The sequence below is a fragment of the Neophocaena asiaeorientalis genome, unplaced genomic scaffold (assembly GCF_003031525.2).
Source record: "Neophocaena asiaeorientalis asiaeorientalis breed wild unplaced genomic scaffold, Neophocaena_asiaeorientalis_V1.1 scaffold174, whole genome shotgun sequence".
NCBI lineage: Eukaryota > Metazoa > Chordata > Mammalia > Artiodactyla > Phocoenidae > Neophocaena > Neophocaena asiaeorientalis.
The window spans coordinates 6,263,543-6,291,400 of NW_020174922.1; the positions used below are offsets into that span (position 1 = coordinate 6,263,543).

A 27,858-nucleotide genomic window follows, 5' to 3' on the forward strand; every position below is an offset into this window, starting at 1 on the left:
GCAGGCGGTGTCATGTACTTGTTAGGAAGGGGATCCCTAGCATTAAATGTATCTGAGTTTGGATCCCCACCTGCCATTTGTAGGTCACTGATTGACCATGAGGTAGAGAGGAGGTACAGGGACTCTGTCCCTATGTAATCATTCAGGAATCCAAACTAACGTCATTTTAGGCAGATTTCATAATCTCTTCAGGTCCCAATTTCCTCATCAGTAAAATGGAGTTAATAACAATGCTTCGTAGGACCTTTGTGAAATATGAGTGATTATGTTTATTAAGTGTTTGGCTGATAGCAAATACTCAGTAAATGTTCTTTCTCCATCTAATATGTTCAGGATATTTTTGTATAGCTCCTGACCTTGGTGCATTCCCAATGTCTAGGTATTCTAAACATCATTGTTAGGTATGTATATCTGGTACCTTTTCCAGGGACTCTGGCATATATGAGGGCTGGTGATATTTTCTGAAGCATCATTGTCATCTCTTGAGAGAAAAAAAAAAAAGAGATCTCTGGTGCATCGTTTATTTTTCTTCTCCCCTTGTTCCAACTTTGTTTGTAATATGTCAGAACCAGTCACGGCAGGACTGGCTGTCATTCCAAAGTATCTTTTTGGTGTCATTCTCTGCTTAAGGCGCGTGATCACAGGCAGGAATCCCCCAAAATGTGACACCAGCAACTCCATCTCCGTTGGCAAATTCTTGATTCAGGTCCATGTTTGAGGGAGTCTAAGATCACTAGACTTAGACTAATTGTTAATCTATGTATTAAAGAATGATTCCTACATCATTTGGCTTCCCTCGGCACTGCTGTCACTTCTGTGGTCCCGGTTTTACAGAGACTGGAGGTCACTTCCTTCTACCCTTCGTTATCCTGAACATGTTCATTTCTCCCATGAACTCCCCTGCTCTCAACTGAGGAATTCAACCCTTTTAGCAAAGACTCTGTTTTGTCCTGTTAAACAGACTTGCTTTCAAAGGGGCATGAGGCCAAGAGTGATGAAGTGATGAAGGAAGAAGCTTACACCCACTTCCTGGAGACATGAGAAATGGCTCCATCCCTGGATCATCTCTCTCTCCCTCCTCCTCCTCTTTCTCACCATCCGTGTCTCCCCTCTGGCTGCCCTACAGTCACATAAGTCCTGACTAGTGAATGACACATAGGGGAGCAGCAAGTCTTGCTGCAGGAGCTGACCGTGTAAACAGTGTTGGCTCTGGAGACACACACGCCATGGCCCATGGACACCGTCATGGAGAGAGAGCATTGCCCCCGACCGTTCACTTAGTCACCACGCTTTTGCTGGTGGAACTGACAGCCCATTAGTCTGGCTCTCTTACCCTGCCTCCTCGCTCTAGAACAACCTCAGTTCCTATCAGGGATTTTGTGCTTACTGCCCACAGCCCTCCTCCAAGGAAGGTGCCAGTGACAAGTGCTACGTGTAATCAGTTCATGGTGAGGGAAAGTGGGTGAATACTTGCAAAAGATGGTTTGTAGGACCTCATTTTTCCTTGCACTTTCAGGAGAGAAATGACTGGAAGGGTTTTCTTCAACTTACTTTTCAGAGGCTTTCTCCTGAATGCCATGGAATTTTTTTTTTCCCCCAACATGGAAACGGAGCTCAGGGACCAAAGTCTAAGCTGGCATGGCTGGGCACCATGACGCTCTTGCTCCCCCTAGTGGTGCTGCAATGAAAAACCATCTTTTCTGCCTCTCACCTGCATCTTTTCTCCAGGTTGATTTAGAGATAGTGCCAGCCTGACCCCTCTCATGCACCTGAGCCTTAAGTTTCACAGTGTGTGCCCCTCCCTGATGGGTCAGGGCTGCAGTATCCAAGTCTCCACCCCTTTCAGCAGCCTTGCCTCCTTTCTCCGGCCAGCCTGCCAGTCCCTAGTGACTCACATTGAATTACGGGTAATCTGAACAACAACAAAAGGGAGAGGACCAGAGAGTCACTCTCCTGTTCCCCATTAACAGGGAGAAAAGCCCTACAGATTGGCCAAGCACTTGGGCCACACACCTTAGGCCACCATTCCACCACTGGAAACTCCACCTGAGGCAGCAGGCCAGCAAGGACACCAGTGAATTCACACAAGGTAGCTCATTGTTAGTGAGGGAACATAGGAGACCACCCTTCCATCCCACCCCACTTCCTGACACTGGGAGTTCAGGAACAGCAAGTGCTCAAGGGGTCATAATGAGGGCTGATGAGCTGGCTGTTACAAAGCAGACTGTGGGTAAATTTTGTTCATCAAGGACAACCAACAGGTACACAGGTAACTCCTTGAAGGTGTCTTCATTTTCAACAGTAGGCTGCCCATGAAGGGTAAGGCTGCCCTTGCCCCAAGGGCAAAATCCATCCCCAACTCGGGGAAAGCACAGGACTAAAGCTCTGGCTCTGACTGTTCCTGGTTTTGACCCTATTTACCTGGATCTGACATTCTAAACCTGCCCTGGATACATGTCCAAGAGTTTTATGAGCAAACGTTGGGAGCTGAGTCAGCAGGCTAGACAGTGCAAGGGATGGAGCTTTCTACTCCCTGGAGACCTGTGAATTAATGCCACACACTTTCTGTCTCTCAGCTCACTCAGAACTTGGCCTCCTATTCAGACCATCTCAGAAGGCTTGTCCTAAACTGGGACCTGCTTACCAGCATTTGACCCACAGGGAAACTTCCTCAGGAATTAAAGCCATTCTTTTGTCTTAGTCTACTCAGGCTGCTATAACAAAATGCCATACATTGGGTGGCTTAAACAGCAGAAGTTTATTTCTCATAGTTCTGGAGGCTGGCAATTCCAAGATCAAGGTGCCAGCCCGTTCAGTTCCTGACCAGGACTCTCTTCCTGGCTTGCAGACAGCTATCTCTTGCTGTGTCCTCACATGGTGAAGAGAGAGAAAGAGAGGGTCTCTTCTTATAAGGGCACTAATCCCATCACAAGAGCCACCCCCCTCATCACAATCTCATCTAAACCTAACAATCTCCAAAGGCCTCACCTCCTAACACCATCACACTGATGGTAGTTAGGACTTCAACATATGAATTTACAAAGGACACAAACATTTAGTCATAACGCTCCTAGAGGATAGAGCCTGACTTCCAAAGACTGGAACCCCATCCCAATTCAGATGTGCATACTCTCCCCAGCTCTTTCTCACAACAATAACTTAGATTGAGGAGAGAGCAGAACACTTTCTTTTTGTCTTTCTTTTTCTGTGGTGATACTGATAGTTCAATCTTTTCTTGTACTAAGAAAATACTTAGGCTTCAAAAAATACAGGCTTGTTTTCTACATGGAGTGTCAACTCTGGTAAGGATCTAGCCGCTTTCATTTGTCTGGTTCATGAATATATCAACATGTTGTAGCTTTTAACTTTCTAGTGAGATATAATATTTATACAGAAAAGTGCTCATATCATAAAGGTCCCAAGCCCACCAAACCAGCCCCCAAGTCAAAAAACAGAGGATTACTAGCAACCAAGCTCCCTGTCCCCACTCTCAGTCACAACCCCTCCCAGTCCATCCCAGTCTCAGAGGAACCCCCGACTCTGACTGCTGACAACAGAGTACTGATGTTACCAATTTTTGTTTTCTACTTTCAGAAACAATATCATACCGTGTACTGTGTGTACTCTTTCACGTCTGGCTTCTCTTATTTAACGTTAGGTTTGTTTCATGTAGTTGTCAGTCATTCATTTGCACTGGTGTATACATTCGGTTCTGAGGTGTTTTCTCCAAAGAATTTGGGTTCACTCCTTCCACCCTGGCATGTGCCCTTTTCCCAGCTGCCTCCTTCCTCTTCTTGAACCGGCCTCTCTCTTCCTGCCTCATCAGTGTAAGGTTTAAAAGGCAAAAGATCTCAAGACAGCTGAGAGGTCAGAAGCATTATTTAGTTTGGCTGAAGGGGAGTAGAAGACGCCCAGGCACATGCTTCCTGCAGAGCAGTCCTGGGGCGGGCCCTGGCAAGAGGCTATAAATGCCTCCAGGGTCACCTGAATGTGTTGGCTGATGAGTTTATTTTTTTTCCTCCTAGGTGTGCCTGAAGCCGAAGTCACTTGGTTCAGGAATAAAAGCAAACTGGGCGCCCCTCACCATCTGCACGAGGGCTCCTTGCTGCTTACAGCCGTGTCCTCCTCGGATCAGGGCCTGTACTCCTGCAGGGCGGCCAATCTGCACGGGGAGCTGACTGAGAACACGCAGCTACTGATCCTAGGTAAACACCTCGAGGCCAGCTGCCCCCTGTGGACCCCACTGGGGGTGACTGTCTAACCCACCCTCTACCTCCTCCTGTCCCTGATCCAATTAAGTGCATAAAGGCAAAATCAATATCCCTTCCCTTCTCCCCACCTTAGGGCCTCCCAGTAGAAAGAACACAGACCTTGGGGCCAAGCAAGCCAAGAAGACGTCAGTTAGAACCCTAGCTCTACTGCTGACTCACTGTGTAACCTTGGGCAAGTCACTTAACCTTGCTAAGCCGTAGATGCTAGTCTCCGTGTAGAAACTTATGGAGCAAGATTGCCCATATTTGGGTAGGGGTTGGCAACTAGAGGTAACAGAAGTACAGCAGTCACTCTTAACTCCTTCTGTGTTGAGGACTTCTCGGAGAATCAGACGAAAACGATAGATTACCTTGTCGAGAAAAATTCATAAATGCAAAATATTTTGTACAATTTCAGGAAGTTCATAGTCTAGTCCACCTAAAGTCCACACGTGTACATCCCCTGTCTTTGTCCATTCCGGCTGCTATAGCAAAATAGCCACAGATTGGGTGGCTTATAAGCAACAGAAGATTGTTTCTCACACTTCTAGAGACTGGAAGTTCAGAATCCAGGTGCCCTCATGATTGGACTCTAGTGAAGGCCCTCTATGTGGATGCAGAATAATGGCTTCTTACTGTGCCCTCATATGGCTGAAGGGATGAGCCAGCTCTCAGGGGTCTCTGTTATGAGGACACTAGTCCCAACCAGGAGGGCTCCACCTTCATGACCTAATCATCTCCCAAAGTCCCTCCCTCCTAATATCATCACCTTGAAGGAGTTAGGATTTCAACGTATGAATTTGGGGGATGCAAACATTCAGACTACAGCACCCCCAAACATAAGGACCTCTGATTCAAGAGTCTAACACAGTTCCTGGCATAAAATAGTTATTTAAAAATAACAACAATTGCTGAGACACCATCAACACTCATTGATGCCCAGGGCTGGACTCAGCCACGTGCAAGCTACAACCCTTTTGTCCCCTGGATTAGGACTCTCTGCTTCTCTTCCCCACAGTCTGGGAATTGGTGGGATAGGATAAAGAAGCTTGTGTTTGTCTTACTTTTTTAAAAAGGCAATTATTAGAGCACGTGTGCTGGCTATCTCAGGAACAGAAAGCCATCATTCTTAGGGGGAAAAAAAAGGAAAATGTGAGAAATATGAATAATTACACACCACACATACATACACATACATACATTGTGGGCTTCCGTGGGGAAAAATAAGTAAACTTTATATTTTCACACCCCAAATTGATGATATAGCAAAGCATAGGGTCTACCCCTGCCCACTCAGATTTCAGAGATGCCCACATGGGTTTTCATCTCAACAGTGGCTGCATAAACCTCCAGTTATCTTAGGAAGCCGCAGAAAATCAGCTCCGTGAAGGATGTGATTTGTTTTGTGTTGGATTTCATCTGGCTGAGCTGCTCGTCTGGAGCCTGGGGCCCAGAGACTCTTGCCCCACACTGAGTTATGGAGCTTGCTGTGGGCTTTTCCTCCCTAATAACCCTTCCTTGTCGCTTCTGCTAACAGAGCTGAAAGCATAGGAGGTGTAGCTGCTACTGTAGCTCCACCAGTGAAGTGTGTATGGTCTGGGAGCCAGATCTGCAGCATTCCAATGCTAATGCAGTGTGACTGTGAACGTGGAGTTTGAAGAACATGACGTCTTCCCATTTTAATCAAACTGGATGGGGAAAAAAGTCGCTAGTTAGATTCTTAATTTTAGGGCTTTCCGCAATCAGAAGTCTTGGTTTATTCATCAAAGTTGTTACTTTCTTTAGGTACTTTATGAACATAGGAGTAGTGTTTCTCTTTTTTTTAATCAGCCCAAAATGTGACTTAATTTTTAAATGAGGGATTTCATGTGTAAAGCTGAGGTTTCATGCCAAGGCCTGTGACTTAACCTGTAATGTGGAGACTTGAAGTGTCACGAGGCGGACTTTCACTCATGAGTTAGTATGACTATTCATTAAGTGGGATGACCGTTCATTAAGTGTTGCCTCGGAGTCCCATGTAGAGCTTTAGGATAAATACAAGCAGTGACCTCTGTCCTTGGGGAATTTACAGTTTCCCTCAGAAGATCAGCTGGACATGCCCTGAAGAAGTAAATTATGACAGAAGCTGTAAGGACACTAGGAGGGTGTGACATTTGGCCCCGAAAGATCGATGGTTTTAAAGATGGGACAAAACCTCCCCTTTTGGCTCTTAATAAATAAGCAAAGACTTCTTGAATTTTAATCTTCTTGAAGGACTTTTCAATTTCAGTACTCTTGAGGGAACTCCATTTCCCTCAATATTCAATTTCAATATTTTTGAGGGAATATTAAAAAGGATGGGAGGAAAAGAGTCTAGGTTTGAATAAACTGTCACTATCAGTTCCTAAAATGATGGTATATCAGAGTAGAAAGAGACCTTGGAAATGATGAGGTTTTTCATCATTTTATAGATGAAGAAACCAAGGCTTAGAGGGATTAAGTGACTTGCCCAAGTTAGTGAATGAAAGGGCCACAGCACAAATCGAGTTCCTGAATCCAATCACGATGTTTTTACCCTCTACCATATAAAGAATATTTTAAAATTATATAGAATATATATAGAATGTCTTTAAAATTTTTAATTTATATATAAATATATAAACTCATCACCGTTTTCTGTATGTGATGGTCTTTTGCAGTCAAAGGCACAGTAGACAGAAGGCATGTTTCTGAAGCAGACTCAGGCACCACTGTGACTTATTTATTTGCCATCCCTAAAAAGTACTGAACAAGGTGACAAGCACACAGTAGGCCCTCACTGAACACTGTTGAAATGACCATCGATTACAAGGGCAACCCTCCTGCTTCTCTTTCCACTCCAACAAGTGCTCTAGAGTAAAAGGTGGGAGTTGGCCTTGGAGTGTGACAGGAGACGAAAGAAGAAGGGGAACAGAATTCTGCTTCTTTCCCAGGAGAATCTGGGATCGTCCTACCACTAGGTTCAGCAGGTGCTTGCCTCTTTATTTGTTCAGTGGAAATAATAAGCAAGCCACTATGCTTCCCTTTTTGTCACTTTTACCTCTGGTTAACTGTGATTCCTGATGACGTCAGCCCTGACTCCTTATAAGATTTTGAACAATAAATCATCCCTATCCTGCTTCTCTGATCCTACTTGGGCATAAAAATCCAGACCACAAAGCAAATTCCCAGCCTCACAATTGGACCCTTTTCTTCCTAGAAAAAGGCCACTCACAGGATCCTTCGCAGTAAGAAATTCCTGTGGTGTATCCCAATCTGTGGGAACAATAACAAAGTACCTCCCTCTAAAGGTTGTTTTAAGAGTTAAAGGAAAAATATTTTAGCAGAGGACTTGGCATCTAGTAAATGCTGAAGAAGCGCTGGCTTTTTTAAAGTGCCTTTATAATATAGTTTCATTTAACTATGCGTTTATAGAGTCCCCAGTGGTACTGTGGGATAGAGAGGCATACACTAAGGAACTCCGGAAATCAACATGCCTGATTCTTATTACCGACCTTACAGTTTCAGGCATCAAATATTATATTTAAAATTCAGACTCACCTTGATGGGAACACCTTCTCTATAGGAAAAATGGTGTTAAAGATAACAATAGTAACGCCTGCCTTAGACACAGACACACTTACATGCATGGCCGCCTCTCCCTCTCCCCTTAACACAGCCTTTATGCTTTAACCTGCCTGATGCACCATCTGCCTTCTCACAGATCCCCCCCACGTCCCCACGCAGTTGGACGACATCAGGGCCCTGCTCTCAGCCACTGGACCGAACCTTCCTTCGGTGCTGACGTCTCCGCTGGGAACACAGCTGGGCCTGGATCCTGGGAATTCCGCTCTCCTCGGTGAGTCCGGCCCTCTGGAACACTGGGCAGAGATCCAGGGCTGGACAGGATTTATGGGTGGGTGACTACTTGCAGGTGGGAGGGAAGCAGCAGTCGGGGGTGGCCAACAGGAAATCACTAAATTGCCTACAGAATCCAGACTCACCAGTGGAAACTTGGCTGACTTTCCATATGAGGTGACTGAAGTTCTTAGTCTGGACCTGAGCTTGTCCAGAGTCTAATGGGGCTCCTTTCTAAATCCTCTTGGGCTGATGCCACAGTCCAGATTCTCTCATTCAGATTGATGGCGCTGAATTTGGAGAAAGATACAGCAGTGCAGAACAGCTCCTATATCTCCTCACCCCTTGCCAACTGTATCCCAGTACTCCTCCATTACCTCTTCTTACCTAAATTAGAGCTATAACCAGCTTTCAAGGAGAAAACTGCAATATCAGTACCTCCCAAAAGCCAGGCCATCTATTTAAACCTCCTTCAGTAGGTGGGGTGTAAAACCAACCCAGAGAGACCCCTCAAGGCAAGTGTTTAAGTAACTCCACCAGGTACAACTTCCCTGGCATCTGTCATTGGTGACCTCCACCAAGTTATTGCCCATGTGGCTGGCACCCTCTTGTAGCAGAGAGTTGTTCAAGGGCATCCGCATCCTGGGCCCCTCACCCCAGAATCGTGGAGATGCCAGAGCAACCTCTACATTCCCAGCATGCCCTCTGGAGGTGGTCAAGGTGGAGAAGAAGTCCTCTGCCCTCAGAGGCCTGGGAAAAACAGGCCTACAAAATGGAGAAAATCTTCATGCTCACTGTTTGTGGCCCCAAATGTTGGTCACGGTAGCTAGAATTATGTCCTTGGCTCAGTGCTGAAATTTCCTCTACTCTTCTCCTCGCCCACGTGCAGAGGACAGGAAGCCAATGGGTTCTCAGTCATACTGGTCATAACTTAACAATACGGCCCCAGGGCTTGGTATCTTTAGGGTTCTAGCACAGAAAGATTACCTTCAGTTTTTGTTAACATCTGAAACTAGCAAAGAATGCATACAGGCCTATGGAAAAAGCTTCTGATTTCTCTGTTTCTGATCTGGGTAAAAATAAAACACAGATACAGTAACGAGTAGCGCTGTTTGTGGTAACAGACTTGGCATTGAGTTTTTGTACGTCACGTTGATTGGAATTCACAGAAGTTTAAACTTCTTTTTTTTGTTTGTTTTGGCATATGAAGGGTAAATTTATTCCAAATTAAACATGTGCATTGTAAAATTTTTATTTTAGGCCCATAACTATGAGAGATTGTCATAACTTATCGTCCAGTCACTAGCAGGGTGTGCAGCACTTGTTTATTTTCAAGTTCAATGACTCTTGGGTCACTCAGGTGCCATTCAGCGTGCTGGAAAAGTCGACCTGCTCATGTTTCCCATGATAGCTTTACTTTCTTTCTCCCCTATTCTGGAATAATATTTTGTCTTATTTTAGCCATGGGCAATAAGAATTTATTGTGCTTTATGCTGCTGCATTCCATTCCTGGTTTATAGTGCTTTGGTACCTTAGACTGGTATTTAAATCTAACAGTTAAGAGACACCTTAATGCCCTAGTTCACATCCAGACCACTCCACCTGAGTAGACCACGGAGGCAGTATGCATAAAGTCCCTGAATGTAACTGCATGGGCAAAATGGACCCTAGTGGTGAATGTCAGCGTCTTGCCAACACCATTGAACTAGGAGAGATCCATGTGGAATCGTGGAGATGCATTAGGGAATGGTGTCAAGTATCAGGTCTCTGAGAAGTAGGTCACTGGAGACAGACCAGAGCCTCATTGTTATGCTTTGATGCTGAGCACTGAAGGATGGGGGGTAGGGATTCAAATAGGCACAAAGGAAAGGAAACAGGCCCTCGAGGTGAGGAAGATGCCAGGAGCCAGGAGGAGGTGAAAACGTGTGAGATGTGCATCAGGTGTCTGTTTAGAAACAGCTGTAAGACCCCGCTGCTTTAAAACGGATGACAGGCAGCTGAGCTGGGATAGAAACTAGGCCTTCACAAGGAGCGAGCCTCAGCCAGAGCTTGTCCACTCAGATGTGACTCCAACCCTTACCGGAAGCATTCTAACAGCCTCCCTTCATCTGGGGCCTCCCTGGCTAGTGATTCATCCTGATCCGTTAGTCCATTTGCTACCCTTTGGACCAGCTCCCATCCCTGGCTCCTGCTGGTGGCCCTTTCAGACCAGAGTATGCGCTCTGGGTACAAGAAGTAAGCCAGAGGCCAGAGAGGAGATTCTGTGGAGGGTTGCTTCGAACTCAGAACAGTAAACAGCCTCAAATTGTGGAGGACCTTGATTATTAGGTAAGGGGGTAGCTTTGCTATGTGGGAAATGGGGAGGTATCTCTAGAGGGTTTTTAAGTAGGAGGATGATGTAGTTAAAGTAATATTTGAAAGAATTAATCTGACATTCTATAAGAGTGAGTAATCAATAGTGAGAGAGATTGAATGAAGAAACACTGTGGTGAGGGCAACAGATGTTCTAGATCAGGATGGAAATATATGGCAAAGATATTTGTTAATCACCCCTTCCACAGCCAAGGCACCCCTAATCAATCATGACAGTCAGCCCAGGCTCTGCCTTGAAATTCATTTTTTTTTAACCCTTCTGTGTGGTGTGTGTGTGTGTGTGTGTGTGTGTGTGTTTAAAAAATTTTATTGAAATATAGTTGATCTACAGTGTTGTGTTAGTTTCAGGTGTACAGCAAAGTGATTCAGTTATACATATATATATATAAATATATGTATTTTTCTACATTCTTTTCCATTATAGGCTATTGCAAGATATTGAGTATAGTTCCCTAAAACAACTATACCCCAATAAAAAAATAAATAAAAAATATATATACACTACTATATAAAAAATAGATAACCAACAACAAGCTACTGGAATTCATTTTAACATTCCAACCAAGCATGTTGGCGATTGGTATATAGGATGAAAGCCGTTTGCCAGCCCCATTGTAGGCAGTAAATGTTGAGATTCATGTGTGTGTATTTCTCCCATCTACAAGGCTACTCGGTTACAACAGATTCAAAGAGCTCCACGGTTCTGTGGCACAGGGACAGTAACTCATGGGCCTTGATTCTCGTGTTTTCATGGGAGGAAGGGGAGAAGGGAGATTTGGGGTTTTTAAAGCCATATGTCAGCACCAACTCTTCTCCATGAAGGTTGAGTGTTGAGACTGCCAGTAGGTGAGTCTACCCAGAAATGGCTGTTCTAGTTTTCAGACAGTCTAGCATTGTTTTCACTTCAAGCCACTGTTACAGCTTTCAAGAAGGAATGTTGATTGAATGACACGTGCATGGGCTCATTTGAGCCTCACTTTCCGTAACTGTAAATGAAGACTTGGGACAAGTGAGTCCCTTGCTGCTCTCACACTCTTTGCTATATGACATAGACATGGAAAATGTCCAGTAGAGGCTCGTCCATGCGGAGTTGACCCAGCCTACTTGAATCCCTTGTCCCAGGCAAGGCAGATGCTAATTTTTTTGTCCTTGTTTTCCGGTTGTTCTTTGTGCAGCGAGGCCTAAACTGTGCCATCTGCTCTGGAGGGCAAGGCCAGCGCCCATGCCACCACCTTTGGTGTTCCAAGGCCAAGCAGTACCCTGCAGGGTTCCATTTTCAGAGCAGCAGCATCTCAGGCCTCCCCACAGCACCTAAACCCATTTGCAGCCTTCTGTCAAATATTTCTTTTGGCCACTAAGGCCCGACACGGATATTTCTCACAGCACCATTTATAGGGCATTAGCATTGATATTTTTTGAGAAATAAGTTTTATTGGAGTTTTTATTATAAGAGCAATGTGTCTGCATTGTAGAGCAATTAAAAATAGAAGCAAAAAGAAGAAATGAAAATCATCTATAATTACCTGGCCCAGAGGTAACCAGCACAAATATCTGTTTCCTAGCCATTAATATATACATTATGTATTTTTCTAACTAGAATGAAATCATACTCTAAGTACTGCTTGTAACTTTTTTCACTTAATTGTACATAAGACTCATCTTTCCATGTCTCTAAATATTTTTCTACAGTTTTATTTTTGATGCCTGCATTAGTAGGAGGTATCATATCTTATTTAACCAATTCTCTAATGTCGAAAATTTAAATTTATGCAATCTCTTGCTAATATAAAAGCATAGATACTCAATACTCTGTAATGACCTATATGGAAAAGAATCTAAAAAAGAGTGGATATATGTGTATGTATAACTGATTCACTTTGCTGTACAGGAGAAACTAACACAACATTGTAAATCAACTATACTCCAATAAAAATTAATTTTAAAAAATAAAAACATGAATATTCTTACTCCTCTACCCTTGTGTACATCCCTGTTTACTTAGAATCAATTTCTAGAAGTGAAATTATTGTGTCCAAAATTTTGTATATTTTCGATTTTTGCTGTATGTCGTCAAATTGCCCTCCAAAAAAGTTTTACCCATGTATGTATCCATCAGCACAAGATGAGAATTCCCATTTCCCACAAATATTATCAATACTAGGTATGGCCAAGTGTTACTATATTTACCATTTTAATAGGTGAATATACAATAGGATAAAATATAATACAAAAAAAGGTATCATTTTTTATTTTTGTTCCTTCGATTATGATTTTCAGTCATTTTGTTTTTAATGCTTATCAGTCATTTATATTCATTTATGAGTTGCCTGGAAAGGTTCCTTGTTAATTTTTTATAAGTATTCTATTTTACTGATAAGCTACAATACATTTTCAGGTATTTTTGCATTTATTTGACATAGAATTGTTTTAATTGAAGTTTAGTTGATTTACAATATTATATTAGTTTCAGGTGTACAACATATTGATTAAATTTTTATAGATGATATTCCATCTAAAATTAGTATAAACTATATTCTCTGTATGGCTATTTTCTCTGTGCTGTACAGTATATCTCTGTAGCTTATTTGTTTTATACATAGTAGTTTTATGGGGTTTTCTTAACATCTTTATTGGAGTATAATTTCTCTACAGTGGTGTGTTACTTTCTGCTTTATAACAAAGTGAATCAGCCATACATATACATACATCCCCATATTTCCTCCCTCTTGCATCTACCTCCCTATCCCACCCCCTAGGTGGTCACAAAGCACCAGGCTGATCTCCTTGTGCTATGTGGCTGCTCCCACTAGCTCTCTATTTTACATTTGGTAGTGTATATATTTCCATGCCACTCTCTCACTTCGTCCCAGCTTCCCCTTCCCCCTCCGCGTGCCCTCAAGTCCATTCTCTACGTCTGCATCTTTATTCCTGTCCTGCACCTAGGTTCATCAGAACCATTTTGTTTTTAGATTCCATATATATGTGTTAGCATACGGTATTTGTTTTTCTCTTTCTGACTTACTTCACTCTGTATGACAGACTCTAGGTCCATCCACCTCACTACAAATAACTCAATTTCGTTTCTGTTTATGGCTATATAATATTCCATTGTATATATGTGCCATTCATCTGTCGATGGACACTAAGGTTGCTTCCATGTCCTGGCTATTGTAAATACAGCTGCAGTGAACATTGTGGTACATGACTCTTTTTTTTTTTCTGCGGTACGCGGGCCTCTCACTGCTCTGGCCTCTCCCGCTGCGGAGCAACAGGATCCGGACGTGCAGGCCCGGCGGCCACGGCTCACGGGCCCAGCTGCTCCGCGGCGTGCGGGATTGCCCCCGGACCGGGGTACGAGCCCGTGCCCCCTGCATCAGCAGGCGGACCCCCAACCACTGCGTCACCAGGGAAGCCCCATGACAGCAGGATCCGGACGCGCAGGCCCAGCGGCCACGGCCCACGGGCCTAGCTGCTCCGTGGCATGCGGGATTCCCCCCGGACCGGGGTACGAGCCCGTGCTCCCTGCATCAGCAGGCGGACCCCCAACCACTGCGCCACCAGGGAAGCCCCATGACTCTTTTTGAATTATGGTTTTCTCAGAGTATACACCCAGTAGTGGGATTGCTGGGTCGTATGGTAGTTCTATTTTTAGTTTTTTAAGGAACCTCCATACTGTCTCCATAGTGGCTGTATCAGTTTACATTCCCACCAACAGTGCAAGAGGGTTCCCTTTTCTCCACACCCTCTCCAGCATTTATTGTTTATAGATTTTTTGATGATGGCCATTCTGACCTGTTTGAGGTGATACCTCATTGTAGTTCTGTTTTGTTTTTTGGGTTTTTTTTAAACGTATTTATTGGACTATAATTGTTTTACACTGTTGTGTCAGTTTCTGCTTTATGACAAAGTGAATCAACTGTACATGTACATATATCCCCATATCTCCTCCCTCTTGCATCTCCCTCCCACCCTCCCTATCCCACCCCTCCAGGTGGTCACAAAGCACCGAGCTGATCTCCCTGTGCTATGTGACTTTTAGTTTTATTGATCTTTGCTATCGTTTCCTTCATTTCTTTTTCATTTATTTCTGATCTGATCTTTATGATGTCATTCCTTCTGCTAACTTTGGGGGGTTTTGGTTCTTCTTCCTCTAATTGCTTTAGGTGTAAGGTTAGGTTGTCTATTGGAGATGTTTCTTGTTTCTTGAGGTAGGATTGTATAGCTATAAAGTTCCCTCTGAGAACTGCTTTTGCTGCATCCCATTGGTTTTGGGTTGTCGTGTTTTTATTGTTTTTTGTTTCTATGTATTTTTTGATTTCCTCTTTGATTTCTTCAGTGGTCTCTTGGTTATTTAGTAGCATATTGTTTAGCCTCCATGTGTTTGTATTTTTTTATAGTTTTGTTCCTGTAATTGATATCTAGTGTCATAGCATTTCTGGTCAAAAAGGTATTTGATATGATTTCAATTTTCTTAAATTTACCAAGGCTTGATTTGTGACCCAAGATATGATCTATCCTGGACAATGTTCCATGAGCACTTGAGAAGAAATGTATTCTGCTGTTTTGGGATGGAATGTCCTATAAATATCAGTTAAGTCCATCTTGTTTAATGTGTCATTTAAAGCTTGTGTTTCCTTATTTGTTTTCATTTTGGATGATCTGTCCATTAGTGAAAGTGGGGTGTTCGTAGTAATAAAAAAAGAAAGAAAGAAAGAAGAGAGCAACCAAACCAAAAAATAAATCCACCAATGATAACAAGTGCTAAAAACTATACTCAAAGAAAAAAAAAATACAGACAGAACCCTAGGACAAATGGTAAAAGCAAAGCTATACAGACAAAATCACACACAGAAGCATACACATACACACTCACAAAAAGAGAAAAAGGGAAAAAAATATATATATATCGTTGCTCCCAAAGACCACTGCACTGCCTCAATTTGGGATGATTCGTTGTCTGTTTAGGTACTCCAGAGATGCAGGGTGCATCAAGTTGATTGTGGAGACTTAATCCGCTGCTCCTGAGGCTGCTGGGAGAGATTTCCCTTTCTCTTCTTTGTTCGCACAGCTCCTGGGGTTCAGCTTTGGATTTGGCCCTGCCTCTGCGTGGAGATCTGTTCGTTGCACAGACAGGACGGGGTTAAAGGAGCCGCTGATTCGGGGGCTCTGGCTCACCCAGGCTGGGGGGAGGGAGGGGTACGGATGCGGGGTGAGGCTGTGGTGGCAGAGGCCGGCATGACGCTGCACCAGCCTGCGGTGCACCATGTGTTCTCCCAGGGGAGTTGTCCCTGGATCCCTGGACCCTGGCAGTGGCGGGCTGCACAGGCTCCCAGGAGGGGAGGTGTGGATAGTGACCTGTGCTTGCACACAGCCTTCTTGGTGGCTGCAGCAGCGGTCTTAGCATCTCATGCCCGTCTCTGGGGTCCGCGCTGTTAGCCAAGGCTTGCGCCCGTCTCTGGAGCTCATTTAGGCTGTGCTCTTAATCCCCTCTCCTCATGCACCGTGAAACAAAGAGGGAAGAAAAAGTCTCTTGCCTCTTTCGCAGCTCCAGACCTTTTCCCGGACTCCCTCCCGGCTAGCTGTGGTGCACTAGCCCCATTCAGGCTGTGTTCATGCAGCCAACCCCAGTCCTCTCCCTGGGATCCGACCTCCGAAGCCCAGGCCTCAGCTTTCATACCCGCCCGTCCCGGCGGGTGAGCAGACAAGCCTCTCAGGCTGGTGAGTGCTGGTCGGCACCGATCCTCTGTGCGGGAGTTTCCCTTTTTTTCCCTCTGTACCCCTGTTGCTGTGCTCTCCTCCATGGCTCGGAAGCTTCCCCGTCTCCACCAGTGAAGGGGCTTCCTAGTGTGTGGAAACCTTTCCTCCTTCACAGCTCCCTCCCCGAGGTGCAGGTCCCATCCCTATTCTTTCGTCTCTGGTTTTCCTTTTTTCTTTTGCCCTACCCAGGTACGTGGGGAGTTTCTTGCCTTTTGGGAAATCTGAGGTCTTCTGCCAGCGTTCAGTAGGTGTTCTGTAGGAGTTGTTCCACATGTAGATGTATTTCTGATGTATTTGTGGGGAGGAAGGTGATCTCCACTTTTTACTCCTCTGCCATCTTGAAGGTCTCCTGTACATAGTAGTTTGTACCTCTTAATCCCTTATTCCTATCTTGTCCCTCCCCTCTGCCCTCTCCCCAGTGGTCACCACTAGTTTGTTCTTTATATCCGTGAGTCTGTTTCTGTTTTGTTATATTCATTCGTTTGTTTATTTTTTAGATTCTATTTGTAAGTGATAACATACGGTATTTGTCTTTCTCTGTGTAACTCATTTCACTAAGCATAATGCCCTCCAGGTCCATACATGTTGTTGCAAATGGCAAAAATTCATTCTTCTTTGTGGCTGAGTAATATTCCACTGTATAGGTATACAGCATCTTCTTTATCCATTCTTCTGTTGATGGACACTTAGGTTGCTTCCATGTCTTGGCTATTGTAAATAATGCTACTATGAACACTGGGGTGTGACATGTGTTTTTTAACAACCTTATTGAGATAACTGACGTACAATAAATGATACATATTTAAAGTCTAAAATTTGATGTTTTGATATATGGATGCACCTATGAAACCATCACCACAATCAACATAATGAGCATATTCATCATTCCCAAGAGTGACCTTGTGCCCCTCTGTAATTGTTCCTTCACGCCCCTGCCCCATCCCAGGTAACTACTGATCTGCTGTCTGTATAGATTAGATTGGATTTCTAGAATGTTATAAAAAAGGAATCATACTTTTGGGAGATTTGGCTTCTTTCACTCAGGATAATTATTTGGACATTCACCCCCGTTGTACTTGCATCAGTAGTACATTTCCTTCTATTTCTGCTTAGTGTCCATTGTATAGATAAACTACAGCTTGTTCAACCACTTATCTATGGAAGGACAGAATGGTCATTTCCCGCTTCTGGGTATTGCAGGTGAAGCTGCTATACATATGCACGGGCTAGTCTTTGTATGGACACATGCTTTCATTTCTCTTGATTAAATACTTGATAGTAAAGTGGCTGGATCGTATGGTCAGTGTATGTTTAACATTTTAAGAAACAGCCAAACTGTTTTCTAAAGTGGTTGCCTACTTTACAGTCCTACCAGCAGTGTAGTTCTAGTTGCTCCACATCGTCACCTACACACACTATAGTTGGCCTTTTAATTTTAGACATTCTACTAGGTGTGTAGTGGTTTCTCGTTGTGGTTTTAATTTGTATTTTCCTAACAACTGATAGTGTTGAGCTTTCTTTGTGTGTGTGTGGTACGCGGGCCTCTCACTGTTGTGGCCTCTCCCGCTGCGGAGCACAGGCTCCGGATGCGCAGGCTCAGCGGCCATGGCTCACGGGCCCAGCGGCTCCGCGGCATGTGGGATCTTCCCGGACCGGGGCACGAACCCGTGTCCCCTGCATCGGCAGGCGGACTCTCAACCGCTGCGCCACCAGGGAAGCCCTAGTGTTGAGCTTTTCATGTGATTATTTGCCACCCTGATTTCTTCTTTGGTGAAATGTCGGTTCAGTGTTTGCCCTGCTTTTTCTTTAATTGGGTTTTTGGTTTACTTATTATTGAGTGTTGAGAGTTCTTTTTATATATTGGATACAAGTCTTTTATCAGATATATGAATTCCAATATTATGTGCCTGTCAGTGGCTGTCTTTTCAGTCTTCTAAGGTCTTTCAAAGAGCAGAAGATTTTAATTTTAATGAAGTTCAACTTATTAATTTTTTTCTTGTATAGTTGGTTCCTTTGGTGTTGTGTTTAAAAATCTTTGCCTACTCCAAGGTCTCAAGGTATTTTCTTCTAAAGGTTTTATCGTTTTAGGTTTTATAGTTAGGTGTATCATTTATGTTGAGTTAGGTGTTATATATGTGAGGTACACATTGAAGTTCATTTTATGCATACAGACACCCAACTTGTTCCACTACCATGTGTTGAAAAGATAATTCTTTCTCCACTGAATTGCCTTTGCACCTTTGTGGAAAATCAGTTGTCCTTATATGTCTGGATATATTTTTAGACTCTATTCTGTTTCAGTGATGTATTGGTCACTTTGACTGCATTCTACCCAACGCCATACAAATCATGAGGTTTTTCAGGCTGGCTCATGGGCACAGGATCTATTCCCTTTCAGCTCCTTCTCCTAAACTGAGGGAATCCACCAGGTCCAACTTGGTTTCCCTATACTGCAGCCTGGAAACTCTCTCAAGGCACTAAGCTAGGGCAACATGGGCTCACCTTGGTTTATTTCCCATTTCTCAGGGATCAGTGCCCTTCATTGCCTAATGTCCAGTGTCTTAAAAACCACTGCTTCGGGCTTCCCTGGTGGCGCAGTGGTTGAGAGTCTGCCTGCCGATGCAGGGGACACGGGTTCGTGCCCCGGTCCGGGAAGATCCCACATGCCGCGGAGCGGCTGGGCCCGTGAGTCATGGCCGCTGAGCCTGCGTGTCCGGAGCCTGTGCTCCGCAATGGGAGAGGCCACAACAGTGAGAGGCCCGCATACCGCAAAAAAAAAAAACCACTGCTTCATATTTTTCAATGTTTTAAATTGTTTTGGTCAGGAGGGTAAATTCAGTTACTCCATCTCGGTCAGAAACACACTTATGTATATGTCACATGCACACACAGGAGATGTGTGTACGTGTATATACATATGTATGTATGAGTGTATCTATATATATACACACACATACACATATACATCTATAACATGTATGTTTTAAATATTTTTCTAGACCAAGCTGACACTCAAATTTGATAATCTTGTCCTAGGATTATTACATAGATGCTTTTAAGAAATAATGTCTCCTAGGGTTGGCAGACTATGGCCCATGGGCCAAATCTAGTTCACCAGCTGTTTCTGCAAATAAAGTCTTATTGGCATGCAGCCATGGCCATTTATTTACCTAGGAATTGTCTGTCTGTGGCTGCTTTAATACCCTAATGCCAGAGCTGAGTGCTTGCTACAGAAACCATATGGCCCACAAGCCTAAAATATTTCCTATTGAGCCCTTTAGAGGAAACATTTGCTGACCACTGATCTAGTCCATGCAGCTCATTATGTAGAAAGCATGCCAAGGTCTCTGGTGGTGATCTCACGTCTCCTGTTTCCGAGGAGGACCAAACTCTGTGTCACTCTGTCCTTTATCCTGTCACTGCGTTAGGCTTTCTCCATGAAGTACGAGAGCTTGAAAGAAAAAACCAAATATAACTTGGAGGAGTAGAGTTCTTCCTCAGGAAGCCCAGGAAAGAGAAAATCTTATTATAAAGGCCCTGGATTTTTGTCAGAATTAGATGACCTTAGGTGTCTCCAGTAACAAAATACATAATTATATGTGGCTTAAGAAAAGCAGTTCGGTACCTTTGCTCATACCTTCTTTAGGTCCAGAACCTGTGAGAATGTCTTACAGGCTATATATAAGGTTTGGTCCTCTGTGAGGAGGTAAGCTCCGACGCCCAGTCAGAGGGACTCCCCGCGGCATCTCTGCTGGAAAGACATGTCATGCTAGCCCCACAGAGAGCCAAACTGCACAAGCCTTGTCTCGTGTCTTATGATTTACCAAGAGGAGAGCGATTCAGGCATTCAAACCTGAGTTTGCAGAGTAAAGTTTTTCCATGAAAGAAGTCATTGTGCCTAGCCCCTCTCTCCAGCTGGGGCTCGAGGGTCACAGCCAACACACACAGCCGCCTCTCCGCAGCATCAGTACGCTCCCCCCAGGCCCTGCACAGGGAACAGCTCCGCCTCTCAGAGCCCTTCCAGCCCCGGAGAAGCCGGGCCTTGAGGCCGAGGCCCGCAGTCGGGCGGTGGTGGGTTGTTTCTGGCATTTTCTCCTCTCCTCGCTTGAGGGGCTGAGCACCGCAGAGCCCGGCTGGGGTGACATGCAGTTCCAGATGTCTGCTAAGAGCAACAGCGCTCTTGTTGACCAGAATCTCAAGCTAAAAGGTGAAAAAGTGTTTCTGTCTCCCATCACTGAGGTTGTGACTAGGCCGTGCCTACAAATCCTGTCATGCCGATAAGGCAGCTGTGGCTGGAATACAGGAGACCCAGGTCCGGAGTTGAAGGTGGAGCTTACAGTCATTGGTCACATGTCAACCCCTCAAGGTAGGAGGGTATATCAGAAAACATTTGAATAATATTAATGTTCAAAGTTGAAAGCCTTGGTAAAGGGCCTAAAGAAGGCAAAATCTCACAGATAGATTGACTTACTCATTCAATAAATATTTGTTGAGAGCCTATCATGTGCCAGGTTGAGTTCTAGTGGGCGCCTCTTGAGTCTGGTGGGGAAAGTAATTCAAGTTAAGAGGACTCTGATAAAAAGAGGAAGAACTGGGGGCTTTGGGGGGCCTGTGACAGAACAGTACCCCTCGTCTGAGCTTTAGGCAAGGTTTCTCTGAGGAGGGGATATTTGGGCTGAGGTTAGGAGAGCGGGTGGAAATTATCTGAGTGAACAGAGGGCATCCCAGACAGAGGAATTCCAGAGCATTCCAGGCAGAGGAACCAGCAGAGGTTTTGAAGCAAGAAAACTGAAAGCATTTGAGAAACTGTCACAGGAATAACTAAGGGGAGAGTGGCCTAAGAGGAGGCCGAAGAGGGTAGCGGGAGCAGGTTGCCGGCCTCTAAGCCACGGTAAGACTTGCACACTTTGCTCTAAGTGTGATGGGAAATCTCCGAATGGTTTAAAAGCAGGAGAGAGACATCCTCTGATTCGTGTTTTGAAAAGCTTGTTCTGGCCACCGTGTAGAGGGTGGATTCTAGGGGAAGAGACAAGATGGAGTACGCCACTTAGGAAGTGGTTGCAGTATTGTAGGGAAGAGATAACCGTGGCTTAGACTAGAGAGCTGGAGAGAACAGAAAGAGTGAATAAATTCAGGGATATGTAGGAAGTAACATGGACGGGACTTGGTAAATAGATTAACGTGGGAAGGGAAAGATAATCCACACAACCAATAGATTCTCAGAAGCATCTGATGGTTTAGGCTTTTCTCACTGCAATTCACATACCTCCTATGTGGTGAGGATACATTGTGGTCCATTCAAGTCAAGATGTTAGAATAAAACGGAGAGCTACATAGGTGTGCAACTGCAGAAAGTGTAGCTACGAGGAGAAGAATAGTCCAGAGCTTCCGTTGCTCAATCCCCTAACATACACCTGTTTCAGCCACCACCAATGCTAGGTCCTGTGCCCCCGCCCCAGCCTTGGAGGAGCTCAGAAGTAGGAGGAAGGACAGAAAAGCTCTAAAGAGTTGCAGAAGAAGTCCGAGGGAAGAGAGGAGGGAGGTCTCTTTCTTTGGGAAAGGGGAAATCGGAAAGGTTTAACAGAGGACTTTTCAAACTCAATCCTGAAGGATGAGTAAAAGCCTTGCAAACACTGATGCAATAAACACATACTTATTGAGTTCCTTCTGTGTTCTGGGCACGATTGAAGGCACTCTGGGGATGTATCAGAGAACAAAATAGATAAAAGTCCCTTCTCTCATACTGCTTACACTGTAGCAGGAAAAGAGAAAATAAACAGAATGAAGTGAAATGACACAGTATGTTAGAAGGTGTTAAGTGCTATGAGAAAGGATAAAGCAGGGGAGGAAGGATGGATAGTGCGTCTGTGGGAAGGAGGATGCAATTTTCAATTAGATGTTGGGGCGAGGACTCACTGAGACAATAAACCCGGAGCAGAGATTTGAGTGTGAGCTATAAGCCTTGTGTATGCCTGGAGGAAAAGAAGACAAGAGCATCCCAGGCAGGGAAAAAGCGAGCGTGGGGTCCTTGAGGCGGGCACATGCCTCGTGTGTTCAGGAGCTACAGGGAGTCTGGTGCAGGATGGTGGAAGCAGAGTCATTGGGGTTGTGGTTGGAGAGAAAAGATCAGCGGTAACAAGGCTGAGGGCAGATTGTGGAAGGCCTTGTGAATGCTCACGCTAGAATAACAGTGAGAGAAGAATCTATAGATGCCCAAATTTAGAAACAGACTCAATATTGCATTGAGCACTACGGGCTTTTCCAGGTTTAAGCAAGGGCTGGCAGAGGTGATGTCTTTTATTGACAACCATGTGGCCGGCTGACGGTTATAGAGCTGACTCTAGTTAAACCCAGGCTTATTGGGCTGGCTCTGGTACAAGCCAATATTGCTGGCTCAATCTGATTCACATATGTTGTGCACCTGCTCCATCTACCTGGCCCCGAGCTGGGCTGCTGCAGGCACGTAACTAGCCACTTCCTTCATCTAGGGATGGGTTCCCAGCTGCACAATAGAGTCATCTGGGAAGTATAAAAAACAATGTTTCACCTGAGACTAATTCAGACAGAATCTCTGGGGGTGGAGCTAGGCATCTACTTTTAAAACTGATTCTCAGAACTTGAATGGAGTTGAAAAGTCACTTCCTTATACTCTTCTACCCGTGTAGAGGCTGGTATGGGAAAATGATGTGTTTTATCATTTAGAATATTTTAGCCCGGCATTCAAGGCTCTGTGCTATTCAGATTTAGCCTCTGTAGTCATCCTTCCATCTTTTTCCTGCCTCAAATACAGTTGACGTTTGAACAACACGGGTTTGAACCGCACAGGATCCACTTATACGTGCTTTTTTATTTCAAAAAATATACAGGTGGTCCTCCCTATTTGCTGGTTTCACATCCACAGATTCAACCAATGACAGATTGGAGTTTCCATCTACAGTTGGTTGAATCCCCAGATGGGGAACCCAAGGACATGGAGGGCTGACCGTGCTATGCCTTTATATAAGGGACTTGAGCATCGTGGACTTTAGTTTAGGCAGGGGGTCCTGGAACCATTCCACTGTGGATACAGAGGGCCGACTAGAGTCCTCCATTCCAGTCAAAGTTTTCCCTAGTAATTGCCATGGTGTTGAGCCTGCCTGGCCTGGAATACTATCTCCCATTCCTTCCTCTCTAACTAAATCCTAGAAGTCTTCAAGGCATAGTCAAGCCCTTTTGTGCAGCCTTCCTGTAGCAAACCAGCCTGAGTGATCTCTCCCTGCCTACCTCCTAAGGCACCTGGTCTAGACCAGGGTTGGGCAAATTCTTTTGGTAAAGGGATGGATAGGAAATTCTTTAGGCGTGGAGGGCCATAATGTGTTGCAGCAGCTCAATTCTGCCCTTGTAGAGTACAGCAGCCTTAGACAATAAGTAAACAGATGGGTGTGCCCATGGGCCAGTAAAACTTTATTTACAGAAATAGGGCTGGACTTGACACTCAGGCCATGGTTTGTCGACCCCTGCTGGAGACCACCGATGAGACACTCAACCTATGATACCGTGTATTATTAAAGTATTTCCCACCTGTGTCATATCTCCCAGCTAGATTCTAGGTCCTGGGGAGAGAAGACACTGCATAGATATTCTCAGGCAATTTGAAACAGAGCTCAGGTAGCAGAGCCTTGGCTTAGAAGTCCTCTTGAGTCATTTCCATCTCTCATTTCTATTATAATCATAGCTTTATCATCTGTGCCACGTACTTCCACTCTCACCCCACCCTGTACACTTCCTGCTGCTTCTGGTACAGACCGGAGTGGGCACTTCCTGAACCCAGTTAGGAGGAAATTCACACGGCAAAAGTCAATGAGTACTGTAGGCCACATCTGTTGGGAAACCACTTTTCACATGATAGTTCAGAAGACTAAGATCATCACTACTTCCTCTCTAAAGATAGTTGTGGGAACAGCAAGTTCCGATGGTCAAAGGTTAAGTAAAAATTAATCCACAGTGGGGACCGCACCCCATCAGAAATTGCAGGTGTAGCAAGGAAAGTGATGCAGAGGAAAGACAAAAAAAAAAAAAAACATGAAGGAGAAGGCTAGCATACTTGATGAGGAAAGGGAAAGAAGAAAAACTTATCGTGACCCTTTTCAAAGAGACATGAGTTGGCATCTGTTTCCTCATTTATACTGGAAGCCTGAGGTTTTATGTCACATGGAAAATGCTTTTGGTTTCCTATAGCTTTGTCCACAAAGAGAATATGCTTTGCTATTGAGAAAAAGGGTCAGCATTTTGTGGTTGTTTACGGCACGTGTTTATGTACTCTTGTCCTTTTTTTTTTAAATAAAATCCGAAGTAGTGAATAGAGCCCCCATAGGAACTGCAGAAAGCTCTATAGCACATATAGTGTAAAATTAAATCGGTATTTCAGAGGGCATTTATGAGAAAGCCACAGGAAGGAGTATAGCGGTTCTTTGGACTAGGGTGAACATCCATAAATTTTAAAGGACACCAGAGCATAAGTGACCCTTAAAATAGTTGGACACAAAAAGCAAGGCAGTAAATCTCCCTGCCTAGCCACTGTTCCAAGCCACAGCAAGCATTTGGACAGGCTTCTTTTAAGACTCCAAATAATCAGGAACTGGGGACCTTGAGAAACTCACTCACACTTGCCCCTGCCCTTTCCTGGCACCAGGAAACAATTCCCAAGCCCATCTGCCCTCCTCACCATGTTTAACAGGAGTGACGTGAAAGAGTTGGATGCCCCTGAAATAGACAGGAATTGAAAGTCCATCAGTGGGAAAATGAGGAACTCTACACTTTCCCTAATAAATCCTTACTCAACCCTGAACCGGCTCTTGAAAATATCCACGCTGGTCCTGTGCCTCCTTGTGTCTGTGTGGTGCTGTGTGGTGCTGTTTTACAGCAGTCTCAGGGCCCAGAGGCCACACAGGCTCATGGTAGAAAGGAAGGCAGGATCAGGGCCTAAGACCTCCTGTCTTGGTTCCCAGGGCGCTCTGTAGAGCAGAGTAGAGGGTACCTCAGTTAGAAGACCCATTTTCAAATCTTTAGCATCTGCCTCCTCATTTATAAATAATTGTCTTAGTCTGTTCGGGCTGCAGTAACAAATGCCACAGACTGGGTAGCTTATAAACAGCAGAAATTTGTTTCTCACGTTTCTGGAGTCTGGAACTTCAGGATTGTGGTACCAGCATGGTCGCGTTCTGGTGAAGGCCCTCTTCTTGGTTCATAGCCAGCACGTTTTCATTGTGTCCTCACAAGGTGGAAAGGGCTAGGTAGGGATCTCTGTGGGGTCTTTCTTATAAGAACACTAACCTACTCATGAGAGCGCCACCCTTATGACTTAAGCAAAGGTCCCACCTCCTAATACCATCACATGGGGCATTAAGGTTTCAACTATCAATTTGGGGGGCCACTAACATTCAGACCGTAGCAATAATGCCCATCTCACAGAATGAATTATACTAAGGGTTACATGAGATCTCGTATGCAACCTGCCCAGTTTAGGACTTGGTCTAAAGTGGATCCTAATATATGTTCATTTCTTGCCTCTGTCCCTGTTGAATCTACCAACCAAGAAGTCCATTCTCTTCTCCACTATGATCTGCCACAAGTTCTTCCTCATAGGATCAGAACTTGTTGCTGTTGTGAGTGTGAATGACTGGGTGAAAATCACACAGGAGACAGGTACCTTATTGAAGGGTTCATTAAGTGCCAGGTTCTGGGTAGGAGGAAAGAAGCATGAGGTGTGTCCCCTGACATCAAGGAACTCTTTATGTAGTTAGAAGACATCAACACAGAAGGAATGGTGAGAAAGCAGTATGGAGTAGATGAGGTGGGAGAACAGCTTTGTGGATTTATAATAAAGGACCAAGGTTTCCATCCTCCCCTAGAAGTTCTATTCCCATCTCTCCACCTGTCCCATGCTGTCTGTTGGGGTCCTGCACACGCACATTAGAGCTTGCGTAGCACGGTGGTTGGGAGCACAGGCTCTGGAGCCAGAAGTCCTGGCTCCGTCATGTGCCAGCAGCTGCATGACCTCGAGCAGGTTCTCGAAGTTCTCTCTGCCTTTGAGTGTAAAGTGGAGGTAATAACTGCATATACCCCCAGGGTTTTTGAAAGGAGTAAATGAGGTAATATATGTAAAGCACGTAGAAGAGTGCCTTGGCACACAGTAAGTGCTCAGTTAATGTTAGCCTTCGTCATCTTGGCAGTACATGCTCTTGCCCCAGCCCTCCCCTTCTTGAAGTGGAGGAACCAGGAAACTGAAAAATGCCCTGGGAGACTGTATTATATACTTGCAAGTTACTGAGAGAGTAAATCTTAAATGTTCTCACCACCAAAAACAACTGGTAATTATGTGAGGTGATGGAGGTGTTAGCTAACGCTATGGTGGTCATCATTTTGCAATAAATAAGTGTATTAAGTCAATACTTTGTACACCTTAAACTTCTACAGTGTTATATGTTGATTATATCTCAATAAAAGCTAGAAAAGAAAAAAAAAAGAATGCCCTTGGGGGCCAGGTCCTGGAGGCAGGGATAAAGAAGCTAGATTCAGGCCTCATTCAACCTACCTTTTCCTTAATTGACCCAGTTTATGCTATTTATATTTCCTTTGTGTATTTGCTAGTTAATTTAACATATTTAAGTCAAGTTCCCTTTGACAACTCCAGCCTACCTCAGATAAATTAAACAAGAAGAAGGAAAGAGCTTTTGCCCACTCCTGAACCAAAAGGATGAAAAGAGCATGAACTTTGGAATAGGAGATGAACCCTGGTCAAGTCATACAACCTTTATGAGTCTTCCTTTCTGATGACTACAAGGGGTTGATAACCTCTTAGGGCTGATTTGAGAGTCACATGAGATTAAATATGTGAAAGCATACTGTAAACTCTAAAGCACGCTATAAAACTTAGTCTCTGTCTTATTTCTGGGGCTAGAAGCAAGGATGGCAGCAAAGGTCAGATTTCTAGGGACCCCAAGGAGAAGGCAAAGCCTGGGGGGAAATTCTGAACCACTTGTGAAGCCCCCTTCTAGCCAAGAGCAGTTTCCTTACTTGCTCCTCTTGGCTACCCAGTGGAACACAGATTTCACTGTTGTTTTTTAAGGGACCTTAGAAAAGGATGCTGACTGTCCTGGAGAGTGTCGCTCATGAAATACAGAGAACTCAACAGCGTCTGAGTAGACTTCATGGGGAAATGGGACCTAGGCAACACCATGAAGGAGATGGGATGGGACAGACCAAGAAAGGAACACAGGTGTGAATTAGACATCCCTCCATGGGAGGCAGGGAGTACTGGAATGCAGAAGACAAGGACCTGTCCTATATCCAGTGCTTGGCCTGTGGAGTCCAGATGCCTGGACTCACTTGGTTTTTCGTGCAAATTTATGACTGTAATGGAATCAAAACTCAGGCAAGGCCTCATCTCTAATCAGTTGCCTGTTGCCACTTGTAGGGGTTTGCAGCCTTCCACCTTTTCATGTGTTGTACCCTGGTATCTTTAGAAAACAATTGGAAAAGTTGAGTTTGGCAAACACTGTAGAGGTCAAGTTTGTTTAACTTCCTACCATAATTAGCTTCAGTTTCTTCTACCTTTTGTGAAGCAGGAGAATTTCTACCCAGC

The 27,858-nt window shown here is 44.5% G+C and overlaps 1 protein-coding gene across 1 annotated transcript in view; it reads left to right on the forward strand.

The window, feature by feature from the left end:
* Nucleotides 1-27,858, forward strand: part of ADAMTSL1 (ADAMTS like 1) — a 453,014-nt gene that overhangs the window by 358,068 nt on the left and 67,088 nt on the right. Inside the window, exons 22-23 of the mRNA XM_024760471.1 lie at nt 4,026-4,205; nt 7,972-8,106. Coding sequence (XP_024616239.1) covers nt 4,026-4,205; nt 7,972-8,106 — 315 coding nt within the window. The remainder of the gene's footprint in view (nt 1-4,025; nt 4,206-7,971; nt 8,107-27,858) is intronic.